The sequence below is a fragment of the Gopherus flavomarginatus genome, chromosome 1, assembly GCF_025201925.1.
Source record: "Gopherus flavomarginatus isolate rGopFla2 chromosome 1, rGopFla2.mat.asm, whole genome shotgun sequence".
NCBI lineage: Eukaryota > Metazoa > Chordata > Testudines > Testudinidae > Gopherus > Gopherus flavomarginatus.
In genome coordinates this window covers 105,344,443-105,359,481 of record NC_066617.1, presented here as the reverse complement: position 1 = coordinate 105,359,481, position 15,039 = coordinate 105,344,443, and the positions used below count along the sequence as shown (strand labels likewise).

The window sequence follows — 15,039 nt, the reverse complement described above, 5'->3', positions numbered from 1 at the left end:
ACTCACCTTAGTGTTATTCCATGTGAGTATGGTTTGCAGAATCTGACCCAATCTGAAGCTGCCACAACTGTCTTATCTACAGAGGTCTTGGAGGAACAACACAAGGAATTGCTACTTAAGGAAAAACAAGTGATTTGGGGCTAAAACTTAGGTTCACTCTTTTTGTAGGGGCTCACAAAACCTCTTACAAATAGACTTTTTTAAAAATCATTGTAAACAGGAGGGACAGAGTGGGTTAAAACATTCCCCTGCATTACTGGAAACCCTAACCCTCCGTACTGGTTAGTGCATGAAAACAAGAAAGTGACACAGACTAAACAAAAGTCTGGCCATTCTAGATTCATTGTTCAATATTAAAGAAATGGGAAAAGGGAAGTATGTTAGATTTTAAAAATTCTTTCCATTTTAACACTGTTATTGGAAACACCAATAAGATTTTTTTTTTAAATTTCTATTTTCCTCTTGACAGTGTCCCTTCCAGTGAAGTCAAGTCTTTCACATTTGTAACAACTTTAAAATAATAAAATCTTCCACCTAGACATGATTTAGAAAACAGACATGGTTAGAATTAAACAAGCAGAACTCAAATCTGTCCTCACATCCCTATGTAACTCCCATTGTGGTGAATGGTAACTGCAAAAGGGTCTCAAAGTATCAAATTCAACCTAGAGAAAAAAACAAACACACACACAGATGCAGCAACAGACACACTACAGTGCTGTACAAACGTGGATCCACAGTTTCACTACTATGCATTTTCAGCTTCGGAGTAAATTCACATTAACTGATGCTGCCTGTACTAATGTGAAAAGAGAGCTGAGAGGTCTGTGTCATTAAATACTAGCAGACTACCTCTATACTGTCTTTTCAGTCCTAGTGCTTGAGCCAATCAGAAGGCAACGTTTTGACCGATTTCCATGACCGGATGGACCAATCAGACATATGATTAGTCTAAAAGTCCTGCCTCTGCAATGCCTCCATTAGAAGCTCATATTTGGCCAGACATCCCTCCTGCCCAAAGAGCCATTCTGGGCTTAGTCAGGAAGTGATTGTGGGTCTGTATGCCCTTCTGTGTGAGGCTGGCCATTCTGAAAAAGCCTTAAAGATCGACAGGATAAGTTTGATGATATTCTTCCCCGGTTATAAAAATGGTGGTTAGCTAAAAGTGAGACACAATGGGCTCGATCCCCAGGTGCACCGCAACAGCGTTTGGCTCACTTGGGGAGAAGACGACTATAGGTGACTTCACACCACCTTCCTCCACCCTCTGGTTCCTGATCCTGGGGTCTGCCAGCCCTATTCCGCTGAGAATTCCCATAGTGCAGGCTAATCCTCAGAGGATCAAAGCAGCAGCAGGGGATGATGTTCTAACCAGTGTCATTCTAAAATAATGAACAAGGAAGGTCACTGTTTTCAGAATAGGAAAGAAGAAAGCAGTTTATATTAAGAACAAGGTATATTATGGAGCACTATTAACATTCAGGGTCAAAAATGGTACCTATTTAAGCCTGTCTTCTAAGAAAAATGAACAAAGAGGATCCCTTATAATAGGGTTTGTTGCTAAAATGGGACTTTTAATCCTTTGTGGCCTTCTGATGTTTTGGTGGCTGTTGCTGGAGACGTCGGAATCTGTAAACACCAAGCAGCCTTCTGATCTGCAGAGGCCATCAAATGGGAAAAGGAGCTATAGCTATCCCTGACCTATGCAGCTCTTACTCTGATTGTCCTAACAAACAAAGGGACGAGAGCAGGTTCTACAGCTAATAGAATGATGAACCTGGAATTACAGAGGAGGGTCCGAATACTTGTGTCATTTCACTCCCCCTAGAGCAAGACTCTGGCTAGATGGAATGAAGAAAAGGTTCTTCCCTTTTTCAGCTACGGAAAGCTGTTTTCAAAACATAGGCTGAAGATATGAGAACAAATAGTCAGCCTTCTGCAGCTGGGTAGGCGCCTTGCAAGGACAATATGCTAGAAGACATTCCCTCCTTTCAGAAAAACTAACAGCATGAAACATCGGATTTTTCTATTCGGTTTTCCAAGCCCTCCAGGAGTTACTGACAACACCCAATAGATGGCAAGGAGAAGCAAGAGAAGAAGCATCAAATAGTTGTCACTTAGCTTACAAAAAGAAAATCATCTGGACCTGCACATATAATTTATGCTTATTGGAATGTTTGGACTTCTGCTGGCTGGGATTCCCTCACAACTTGTGTGGGAAACCTCTGAATGTGAGAGGCAGCAGGAACTCCTTTAATGCCTCAAAGACATAACAAATCCTCAGAGTAAGCCTACAGCCCATATGAAATATGGCACCCATAGAGCTGGCGACTGCCTACCTGAGCCAGACAGCAAGCTGCTTCAACTGCATTTGGGGCCAATTCTTTCACTGAGACCACAACCCTACACTTGATCTGCTGCTTCGGAGACTAAACTTTATAGCTCCTGTAGTTGCTGCTGTTCTTTTGGGGGTCATAGCAGTGATAGTAACCTGGATGAAGAACATTGCATTTTAGTCCAGGTTAGGCAGGATCTGACTGACTAAAGACATATTCATTCTTACATAGTGTTATAGCTCTGCTTTGCAATGGCTCATTTCCAGGACTTTCAAACTTTGAAAAGCCCCACTCCCAGAAAAATAAAACCAACTGTGTTCCCTTCAATCCCAGGAAGCAAGGTTAAAGGCTGATCAATAGATTTGAATTTTAACTAAGTTAGATTGTATTTTAAAATGTGTGAGCTTTTTAGTGTAAGGAATGGAAGTCAATATTGGATATGAGACGCTTGAATACATTATTTAGATTATATTTAAACATGAAATAGAACATTACTTTCTATGTTTAGAACAGTGTTGCTTAGTGGTTTTTTTTTTTTTTTTTTTTTTTTAAACAGAAGTGATTGAGGAAACACTAATATTTTTCCTCTAATAAATCACCTTTCCTATATGGAGTTTATGTGGGGCCTCAGGCTGGGCTTTCCATTCAGTGGGGCTCTGCTGGGCTCCTGGGGCTTGTCTCCTCCCTAATCGCAGGGTGGGTTGGGAGGGAAAGGCTGGCATCTCCTAAGCCCACCCACTTGTGGCACCAAAAAATATGGATCACTTGGAGGATGTATGAGGATTCTTTTCTTTTTTTATAGGCTTTGATCACTCAAATAGTTAACAGTATTGCTATTTAAAAGTATCATCATCTGCATCTTGGTAACTCATTGAGATGAACAGTGCTATTCATGCCTCTTCAAGATATTGTTTCAGTCTTTCTGCAAACTCAGGCAGACACCACTGAACTGGTTATGCTTGGGTTGTGTTTTCAAGCTTCTATTCTAATCACAACAGCTAGAGACTTTGTTTTTAAATGAAAGCTGAGACTCTGGAGCACAAGTGAGAGTCCCATCTGCCTCTCTGCCTCCAGCTAGTCCTTTGTGCTTCCTCATAGGAGTGTCCGCTGGCAGCAGGGCCAGCTCCAGGCCCCAGCACGCCAAGCGCGTGCTTGGGGCTGCACGCCACGGGGCGCGCTCTGCCGGTTGCAGGGAAGGCAGCAGGCAGCTCCAGTGGACCTCCCGCAGGCATCCCTGCGGAGGGTCCGCTGGTCCTGCGGCTCTGGTGGAGCATCCGCAGGGACGCCTGCGGGAGGTCCATCGGAGCCGCGGGACCGGCGAGCGGCAGAGCGCCCCCCGCGGCGTGCCGCCGTGCTTGGGGCGGCGAAATGGCTAGAGCTGGCCCTGCCTGGCAGTAGTGTAGCTGGGTGGGAACAGGGGAGCAGCTGCTCCCCTAAGCACTCACTCGGCGCTTCCCAGCACGTCCGGGTCTTCGAAGGCACTCACTTTGGGCTCCGCTGCGTGCATCTTGTGGCGGCGGCTCCTGCAGCTGGCGCTTCTCCTGCTCCCCCGGCCCTCGCTTTGTGGTGGCCGGGTGACGCTCCTCCTTATGCCTGCTGGGGGGCACCTGCTACCTTGTGGCTCCGGCTGTGCTTGGCTGAGGACTAATCCAGTGCCGGTGTCTCTCAGCAGGCAGCTCTGGGTCTTCGGCGGCGGGTGCTTCAGTCACTCCGGGTCTTCGGCAGTCGGTAATTCGGGGCGGCAGGTTCTTTAAAAACAAAGTCTAGCTGTTGTGATTAGAACAGATGCTAAAATAGAAGCTTGAAAACAAAACCCAACTGTAACCAGTTCAGTGGTGTCTGCCTGAGTTTGCAGAAAGACTGAAATAATATCTTGAAGAGGCATGAATAGCACTGTTCATCTCAACGAGTTACCGAGATGCAGATGATGATACTTTTAAGTCTTTGGCAGCAAGACTTGGGTTTTTCTTTTTTTTCCCCCCTTCGCTGCTTTGCAGCAGGTGGCGCCTTTTGTTATGTTTTCACTCCCCCTGCTCTTAGAACCTGGCTACGCCACTGTCCGCTGGACTTTGGGAAACCCGGGCTTACTCTATAACATGTTTCTATGGTCTAAACTAGAGTGTGAAAAGTGCCCTGTATAAACAGATCTACTGTATATAGACAAAACATTGTGGTATCTCATAAATAGAAGGTACATGCTATCTCTGGGGAGTTTAAAAAATGAACTTTAGCCTACATGAATGATTTGAACCATAGGGAGGGATCTTTCTAAGGACTGTTTAATGTGGAAAGGATAAAAGTAAGTCAAAGTAGGAAAAAGGTATATAAAATAAGCAACAGTTTAGTGAAAGCCAGTCACATGCTTTTATATGCCTTTTGGAACAGTCCAGAAACAAGACAGGCGCTCGTTGGAAGTTAGAAGGCAGCAAAATTGAAGCTGAAAAAGAAAATACATTTGTGCGAACAGTAAAGAGATTTACACTATTGCGGGATTTTATTAAAGGGAATGGCTTCATGAAACTGAAAAATTAGACACTTCTATGAACAAGAATGGCAGCTGCAGTTATGTGACTGCAGGTAAAATTATGATTATCCAACTTATGTCCTGAAGCATGAGGATTGTCTGCCAGCTGGGATCAGGAACAAATTTTCCAATCTTGGTATAGTATAAAACAGTTGGGCAAGTGCATTAGAGGGGGTTTATCCCTTCCTTGGAACCAGCTGGCATTAGTCACTATCACATTCAAGATACCAGAGTAGATGAACCACTGATCAATTCTGTACAGCAACTCCTTTCTAGTACATATTCCAGGTTATTTATGACCTTTGCTCTCACATGAATCTATACTTAGAAGGCCACCAAGCCCAGAAGAGGCAGGGATTTGGATATGCCTTTGTTAAAAAACTGGAACCCTTATTTGCTTTTTACAATTTAGTGTCCCACCTAAAAGTCTGTTTAGTGCTTTATCTGATCTGTCCCAGTTAGAATGTAAGATTTAAAATGTTTTCAGGACTGTCTATACATTTGGATTTCACTGTCAATTTCCATCTCCGTTAGAAATGCAAGCAAAAACAAATGTTTGCCAAATGCATAAGGACGAAATTGGGAAAATATTCAGTAAGGGTTTGATCCAAATCACACTGAACTCAACAGAAAGACGCCCATCAATTTCAATGTAGATTCTAAGCTAGCTAGGGCAAGGATTGTCTTTCTTGTATGTTTATTCAGTACCCAGCATAATGGGGCCCCAATCCTAAGTTTGGGCACTACCATAATATTATATTCATTAATACTAAATAGGCTTTACATCAGGCCCTAAACTATTAGAAAACAGAAATCAAACAATACAGATGATATAAAACAATGTTATTAAGATGGTTAGGGGGTTGGGATTTTTTTGGCTTAGACTACACTTTTCCCCATTTAAAAGTTTTTAAATGATATCACATACAGGACATCCTTTTCCAACACAGGTGTTCAACTCATGAAGGGAATTAGGTGTTTATTTACCCTCTTTATGCTCCGAAATGCCGATTTGTGTGTCCAAAAATGGGGTTTTGGATGTCCTTTAAAGGTACTCAGATTTTAAAAATTGGGCGGTCTTATTTAATATACAGTATTTGGGCTTTATTCCAAAGATCCTCAACTGCCATTGAAAAAAAATTTCTGGCTCTGCTATGCACGTATTCTCTGCAATGCAGATAGTATATTCCTTTTATACACACACACAAACACACCCCTCCCTACCCATCTGTTCTTTCACACAGTGAAGTGCAAATGAAAAAAATATATCAATAAACTCTGTTAGTCTGAGCCCAACCCTGCAGCCATCTGGTGGAACTCCTTTCCTGAGTAAAGACTGCAGGACTGGGCCCTATGTGGGGCAAGCCCCATCCAGGCACGGAAGGACGTTAGTAATCTTGCTTGAATTTAACACAAATAAATACAGAAAACCAAACTGAAACCTAGGTGTTGTGTTACCTTTGAACCATGTTTGAAACTGATGATAAAAAGCTGTCCATTCTTTTGGAAAACATCTCTGCTCCCTTCTTAAAAAAGTTAATCTGAAAAATATAATAAGGGTATTCTGGAAATTATCTAAGAAAGGTTTGTCAATCAAATAATGGATGGTGGGGCAGGTGCTGAACATGATCCTGTGGTGACTGACGTCACAGACTGCCATTCAAATCTAAGGCATTACTGAAACACCAACCTCTCCTTTCCCACCTCTTCCCCTCTGCCCCCCAAACATGAAGGTTAGTGACCACTGACAGTCAAATTACTAATATTAACGCTATTAACTGGCCTAAAGAACCATGTCACCCCTCTTCTATACTCCAGATTTGTCAACATTGTGCAGAACCTAGTTATGTGGCAGTATGCACTAATGTGCTCCGTACTGCTGTATAAGCCGGGGCCAGGATTTTCCCCCTTAATTATGTTTATAAGGCCAGGTCTACATTAGAGACATCTGTTGGCATGGGGTGTAAAGATGTGTATCCATGACCAACATAGCTGTGGCAGCAAAAGCCCCTACTGTACCTGCAGTTATACCAATAAACCTGTGCTTTTACTGGTATAGCAGGTGGGAGAGAGGGCTGGCAGTTTTGCTGGTATAAGCTGTGTTCATACTAGGAGCGCTTTGCTGGTATAGGATACCCATATAGCTACACCACAAAGGTACTCCTAGTGTTGACCTGGCCTGAGATGATCCTCCCTAGCATCTGTGCTCTTAATCAGTGTAACCAGATGACTGCTATGGAAGAAATGGATAGGGGGCAAGGAAAACAAACCCTACTCATTCTGACCAACTACCCTTCCTAAGAAGAGTTCAGAAAGACTATTTTAGTTAGTGGCTCCTGAGTTAGATGGAAACCTATAAAATCAAATGTTAATTCATTACTAAAGAAACAAACACTATTCATGCATTAACTATTGGTTCATATTAGATCCCATATCTTATCTTCATCCTGTGCATGGAGATGGGAGTAAGCAGCTACAGCATATAGACAAACAGTTGCTCCTCCCACCAAATTATTTCCAATATGCTAAGCCTCATACTCATCCTCTCTTTGGAAACATGAAACACAAGGTGTGCACATTTTAGCTGACCGATTAATAAGGACAACTTACAGTACAAAGACAGATAGGCACTTTACAGCTTCTTACGTATGAATACGAGTAGCTTCGGGCTGGCCTGACACTTTGCATTCTCACAGAAACAAGGCATTGCCATATAGGGCATCCAAAGTCCACAATTCCAGCTTGGCACTTTGTTTCCATACAAGCAGATAAATGGGAATGCCTTGTGTTACTCTGCAGAGAGGCCTCAGTGGTTAAAGTAGATTGAAACAGGAAGGGAAGCGCTTGCTGCATCAGCCCGGGAAGGGGAACTGTGAGAAAACACTACTCACTCTAGACAGGAAGAGGGAACATCATTTGATTTTAGTTGGGGAAAATCAGTGCAGTCTTCCTCGGCTGTGATTGACACCTGTGCCAAGAGGGAGTAAACTCTCTCTACTGGTGTAAATGGACAGAGAATTCTTATGTTTCACACTTTTTGCACAGGTGGAAATCAATATGCAAAGTACAAGAGAGTTAAGAAACAGACCCACTCTATTTTTGTCCCAAGTGGAAGTATGAAGCATCAGAAATCTCATGCAAAGGCCTGTTCTCATGAGATTTCCAGCAGTTCTGCAGACTAAAGCAGTGTGAATAATTTGCAGAGAAGGCCCTGAATTACTTGACTTTTATTTGAGTTTTTTTGTGGTTTCCCCCTCATTGGATAATACTGCATAGACCAGTGGTCCCCAAACTTTTTACCTTGCGATCCATCCCTTGCTCCTGTCCACACCCTCACCCCCTCCGGAGCCAGGGCCAGGATCAGGTATGTGGCTCCAGGAGAGAGGGATGTGGACACTGGTGAGGAGACTGATGCTGGGGCCATAGCTGGGGGCAGGGGTGGAGCCTCAGCCACGGGCCAAGGCCAGCAGCCAGGGCCCCTAGGCGCAGGGCTGGTGGCCGGGGCCAGGAGCGGAGATGGGCGGCACTTCCTCCCTGCCCCCTGCGGGGGCTGGCCCAGGCCCCAGCCATGCCTCCCCCCGCCCAACGTTCCTCCCTGCCTCAAGGGGGTGTGCCCCACAGTTTGCGAACCTCTGACATAGACCTATTATTTACACTCAGTAGTTTCAGGTCCTGGTTCTCATTTACATTAAGGACCCCTTACATCATTCTGGCAGTGCAAATGGACCTTAAAATAGAGTGCTCAAAGTGCTGTACAAATATCAATTAATCCTCCCAACACTCCTGGGCAGTAGGTTTTTAGTATTACTGCCACATTTTATGGACTTGGAAACCAAGACAGAGACTTGGCCAAAGCCACACAGCAAATCACTGACTGAGCAAGGATTTCCAAGTGCTCAACCCACTTGACTATATTCTCTCTCCTATTCTCCAACACGTTCCAGTTCCTGTTCACACTAGACTCATCAGCATGCTGAATATCTCATGCTGGGAAGTAAACTGTTGCACAGGTGAACTTCTAAAAGCACAAAGTGAACAATGACATGGGAGTAAATTTTGTTGTGATGACAGTTTAGTGTTCATACCATTCAGTCTACAATGTGCTGATTTTGCTTTTGTGTGTGTGTTTTTTAAAGCAGTATCTTTCTGAATAGCTAAATGTCCAAGTACCTGACCATAAATAAAGAACAACTTGAGTAAGGCGTTGCAAAATTTGGCTCAATATGCATGTTGTTTGACTAGAGAGAGGAAATATACAAGTTCACACAGATTAACAGAAAACATTTTGAATAAGGTTTTCCCTATTTTCATGTCAGCTGCCACAACTCCTTCTATGCCAAAATGTCTTTCATATCCCAGAGACATGTTCCTTTAAGTGACATTTCCACTAGCCTGGCTTTACTGTACATACCTGTCCTTGTGTATATCCTAGCATAGGTTCCATCATTGCAATTCTTTTCCTGTACTGCAGAGCATTCAGGGCACAGTAATACTGTAATGATGAAAGATGCTGCTTCCTCCTTGCATTTGCCACCTCCTTTACAACTTCTGTCTTTAGCTGAATAAAAATTTGTGCAGAACGTTAAAACTGACAGTCGTGCAAGGCACAATCATGTTATAGATATATCCAGATCACTTACTGATTATTTTAATGTCATCATTAAATATTTATTTTTCATTATGGGAAACAATATCTCCATTACAAGATAAAAACAAGCATTAGAAGTAAAACAATTAATACAGGCTCTACCTGGCAACATATTTAACTGCCTCTCTAACTTTAATTGATCTATGCAGTGCAGTTATAGCTGTGTTGGTCTCAGAGTTTTAGGGAGACAAGGGAGTTGTGGTAATATATTTTATTGGACTGACTTCTGTTGGTGAGAGAGAGAAACTTTCAAAGACCTGAAGAAAAGCCCTGCGTGGCTCAAAAGCTTGTCTCTCTCACCAACAGAAGTTTCACCTCCTCTCTCTTCAAGCATATGAGCAGCTCTCTGGGCTATAAATAGCACAACTACTACATATTTTAAATTGTAAGCATCAGGTTATGACTTCAGTTACAACAACGTAAGTCTGGAGTAATTTCACTGTAGCGGAGATCAGAACTTGGTCCTATGTGTGTGTAATTCATAGAACTAATAATTCTGGGGACAAGTCACAATCTGCTGCATCTCCAAGCACATACATCCGATACAGGAGCTAAACGTTGCATTCTGATCTGCCACGCAGATCCCTTAAATGATCTTCTGATCTTTCTAAAAATGCTAAGCCCCCTATTGGCCCAATCTTACATTCTTTGCACACTTTGTACTGAGTGGGAGGCCTGGGTGTGCAAAGAATGCAGGATCAGTCCCACTGTCATCACATTCATTTGCTGTAGGTGGAATGAGAATCAATATCCAAAGACCTGCCAGGCACACCGAAGAGGAGAATGTAGTCCTTTAAGCACAGCAGATATATGGCATTATTACATCACTTCAGGTGCAAACACCCTGCATCAATAATCTTCTAGTACAGCATCCTCCCTTCAGAAGACAGATGGGTTTAACAGCAGGAGAACTATAAAAATCTTTGTGGGCATTCTGGATTTCTTCTGTTGTGAAGAATTCATCCTTCAGCTCCCCTTGCTGCTTTATGGCCTCAAATTCAATAAAACACTTAAGCACACATGTGTGACACTGAGGCTGACTCACAGTCCTGGGTGCTACGAGAAGCAGACAACATGCCTGACCTGAAGCATGTAAATAGTTCCTTCAAGTTAGGCACATGCTTCAGTACCTTTCTCAACTGAGGCCTAAAAGCTTTGTCGCTGACTCAAAAGGCAATCACTGGGAGTCTTGAGCTACTGTGGAATCAATCCACAAAACCCAGAAGTTTGTACATTTGTCAATGTTGTAGTTAAAAATGAATATGTAGGCAGAGCCGCTGATTAAAAACTTTCCTTACATTAAGAAAACAAACTATAAGATTTTTTTTTTACCTTTTCATTTTCTCTTTTTTTCGGTAATCGGCTATACTTTGCCATGGAGAGATCATGTTCTAAAAACAAGAAGCATTTTCAGCATCATGACACGGGTATACACACAACATGTCTCCTGTGACATAATTAGTGCATGCCATTAGAAACAAACAAAAATATGAAACATACCATTGCTAGCAAGGCCGAAAAGATCCTTTAAAGTGCTTACTTCTGAAATAAAAAACAAGTCATTCTGAAGTGTTGAAGAGAGGGTCATATACATTGCTTATTCAAGCAGAATCACAACAAAACTAACTCCCTTTGTAGGTACTTGAAGGACAGTTGCCTACATCATTTTACTCCTACAAACAGAAATATGTAATTTATGTTCATGTCTTGAAAATAATAAATGAAGAGCAGCACTTACAAAATATTTGCAATGAGTCGCTGGCATCTCCTACGCCCCGTTTTTTCATCCATTTGGGGCTTGTCTTAAATTATAAACACCTCCAGGCAAGCCCAAATGAGTTCCCAATCCTAACAGGGCCTTTGGGGAGTCAACTGCAATATAAATAATTCCCACCCTCATGCTCTGCTGTGCTTTACTAATCACATTACTGATCCACTTCCCTCCTTACTGCAAGAAAAATGCTTCTCTTCCTCCAGTGTACCACTTGGTCACATGATGCTCCACTGCCAGTCCCTTGCTGGGAGCTCCGGAAAGGAAGCATGGAAGGAAGCACCTGTACATGCATGTAGGTAAGATTTAGCTAAACTTGCTTTACTGTACAAGCTCTGACAATGGGAAAAGATCCCATATGTACAGGTGTAATTTATACAAGGAACCTGGCGATTCTTTTGTCCATTACCAAAGAGAAGCTCTCCTTTGCCTAAAAAATCTGTTTTGAACAACATATTGTCAGTGCTTATATGACACATAGAAGCTGTGTGCCCACCAGTGACTGCAACAGCATATGAACTAGGGCCCTGATCTTGTAACTGGATCAGACCTATTCCGGCAGACCTTTGTGCCTTTGCAGAGCCACAGTAACATCAATGTGGATGCAATTGCTGGGTTGGGGCCAATATTAAGGATATTGGGCAAAATGTTCTGATTGGGCTGAGGAAAGGTAGCTAAGTAAATAAGCTGATTTTCAAAGATGCTGCTCTCACTGCACCCTCCCTGTGCACCGTAACTTGCACTAATCTCTTCAGTAAGAATACCCAGTAGGAAATTGTGAAAAGCTTAGAGAGAAATTGCAGGATTTGTGTTCCTCATCAAGGTACCATGTGCTCTTGGATGGGCGAGACCAAAACTGTGCTGTAGCTCAAGGCTCTCACAGTGTCTGCATTCCTCTAGTGCAACAGCGTGGGAATTCTGAGGCAGCTTCAAATAAACTAGTACATGGAGGTTTTTATTGCATCAAATACGAAAAATAAGGCTGTAAGTAGAGAATCGCTTGTACTGTTATTATTATTAATTTTTTTCCTACACCAAATTTTCAGTGGGCAACAGATATCTGTTCTGAAAATGCACAGCTGCTCTAGGGAAGCTCGGTGGGGGACCAAGGGATTTTGACAGCTGGACAGGTAATAGATGAGACTTTGGCATCCACAGAATTGGGAGAGAGTTTGGGTTCTTGACACCTCTGGGGCTTTAGATAGGGGGGATGAGATATAGACTCATAGACTCTAGGACTGGAAGGGACCTCGAGAGGTCATCAAGTCCAGTCCCTGCCCTCATGGCAGGACCAAATACTGTCTAGACCATCCCTAATAGACATTTATCTAACCTACTCTTAAATATCTCCAGAGATGGAGATTCCACAACTTCCCTAGGCAATCTATTCCAGTGTTTAACTACCCTGACAGTTAGGAACTTTTTCCTAATGTCCAACCTAAATCTCCCTTGCTGCAGTTTAAGCCCATTGCTTCTTGTTCTATCATTGGAGGCTAAGGTGAACAAGTTTTCTCCCTCCTCCTGATGACACCCTTTTAGATACCTGAAAACTGCTATCATGTCCCCTCTCAGTCTTCTCTTTTCCAAACTAAACAAACCCAATTCCTTCAGCCTTCCTTCATAGGTCATGTTCTCAAGACCTTTAATCATTCTTTTTGCTCTTCTCTGGACCCTCTCCAATTTCTCCACATCTTTCTTGAAATGCAGTGCCCAGAACTGGACAATACTCCAGTTGAGGCCTAACCAACGCAGAGTAAAGCGGAAGAATGACTTCTCGTATCTTGTTTACAACACACCTGTTAATGCATCCCAGAATCACGTTTGCTTTTTTTGCAACAGTATCACACTGTTGACTCATATTAAGCTTGTGGTCTACTATGACCCCTAGATCTCTTTCTGCCATACTCCTTCCTAGACAGTCTCTTCCCATTCTGTATGTGTGAAACTGATTGTTCCTTCCTAAGTGGAGCACTTTGCATTTATCTTTATTGAACTTCATCCTGTTTACCTCAGACCATTTCTCCAATTTGTCCAGATCATTTTGAATTTTGACCCTGTCCTCCAAAGCAGTTGCAATCCCTCCCAGTTTGGTATCGTCCACAAACTTAATAAGCGTACTTTCTATGCCAACATCTAAATCGTTGATGAAGATATTGAACAGAGTCGGTCCCAAAACAGACCCCTGCGGAACCCCACTTGTTATACCTTTCCAGCAGGATTGGGAGCCATTAATAACTACTCTCTGAGTACGGTTATCCAACCAGTTATGAACCCACCTTATAGTAGCCCCATCTAAATTGTACTTTCCTAGTTTATCTATAAGAATATCATGCAAGACCGTATCAAATGCCTTACTAAAGTCTAGGTATATCACATCTACCGCTTCTCCCTTATCCACAAGGCTCATTATCCTATCAAAGAATGCTATCAGATTAGTTTGACACGATTTGTTCTTTACAAATCCACGCTGGCTATTCCCTATCACCTTACCACCTTCCAAGTGTTTGCAGATGATTTCTTTAATTATCTGCTCCATTATCTTCCCTGGCACAGAAGTTAAACTAACTGGTCTGTAGTTTCCTGGATTGTTTTTATTTCCCTTTTTATAGATGGGCACTATATTTGCCCCCTTCCAGTCTTCTGGAATCTCCCCCGTCTCCCATGATTTCCCAAAGATAATAGCTAGAGGTTCAGATACCTCCTCTATTAACTCCTTGAGTATTCTAGGATGCATTTCATCAGGCCCTGGTGACTTGCAGGCATCTAACTTTTCTAAGTGATTTTTTACTTGCTCTTTTTTTATTTTATCTTCTAAACCTACCCTCTTCCCGTAAGCATTCACTATATTAGACATTCCTTCAGACTTCTCAGTGAAGACCGAAACAAAGAAGTCATTAAGCATCTCTGCCATTTTCAAGTCTCCCATTACTGTTTCCCCCTCCTCACTGAGCAGTGGGCCTACCCCGTCCTTGGTCTTCCTCATGCTTCTAATATATCTCCTTGTCCTCTCCCCTCCTATGTACAAGGGCAGAGGTGATTTGAAATTTGGGGTGCAAATTACACACACACACACACGGCCATCGGTATGAAGAGAGACTGGAGCTTTCTGAGGGGCTGGCCCAAGACTATGGAATGAACTCCCCCAGGAACTAAAGACCATCACAAACCTCACCATCTTCTGCTCCAAGTGCAAGATGCCTTTCTTTTGCCTTCCCTTCTCTGACTCACACAAAATGCTATATGTTTGTATGTATTAATTAAAAATAAGACGCACTGCTGTGCATACACACTTTTCTCCCTGGGAAAAGGATGAGAACAAACATGTGACAGGTATTAGTCATGTTGCTTAATGCACTACTGAAAGGCACTCAGATACTATGATGAATACAATAACTTCTCACTTAATGTTGTAGTTATGTTCCTGAAAAATGCGACTTTAAACGAAACGATGGTAAGCTAATCCAATTTCCCCGTAAGAATTAATGTAAATGGGGGGGGGTTTAGGTTCCAGGGAAATTTTTTTCATTAGAAAGAAAACTCTCTCTCTATATATATATAGACGCACACACACACACACACACACACACACACACACACACACACACACACTATACGTTTTAAACAAACAATTTAATACTGTTCACAGCTATGATGATTGTGAAGCTTAGTTGAGGTAGTGAAGTTAGAGGGTGGAAGAGGGTGGGATACTTCCCAGAAAATGCCTTGCTGCTAAATCAGTGGTTCTCACACTTTTGTACTG

At 42.6% G+C, this 15,039-nt stretch overlaps 1 protein-coding gene across 3 annotated transcripts in view; it reads right to left on the bottom strand.

Annotated features, from left to right (window-relative positions):
• The window catches only part of APPL2 (adaptor protein, phosphotyrosine interacting with PH domain and leucine zipper 2), a 61,191-nt gene that overhangs the window by 15,699 nt on the left and 30,453 nt on the right, over nt 1-15,039 (bottom strand). For all 3 annotated transcript variants that reach the window (XM_050945639.1, XM_050945629.1, XM_050945650.1), the window contains 4 exons: nt 11,009-11,050; nt 10,841-10,899; nt 9,272-9,418; nt 6,319-6,401 (listed from right to left, as the gene is read on the bottom strand). In XM_050945639.1, the coding sequence (XP_050801596.1) occupies nt 6,319-6,401; nt 9,272-9,418; nt 10,841-10,899; nt 11,009-11,050 (331 nt within the window). The remainder of the gene's footprint in view (nt 1-6,318; nt 6,402-9,271; nt 9,419-10,840; nt 10,900-11,008; nt 11,051-15,039) is intronic.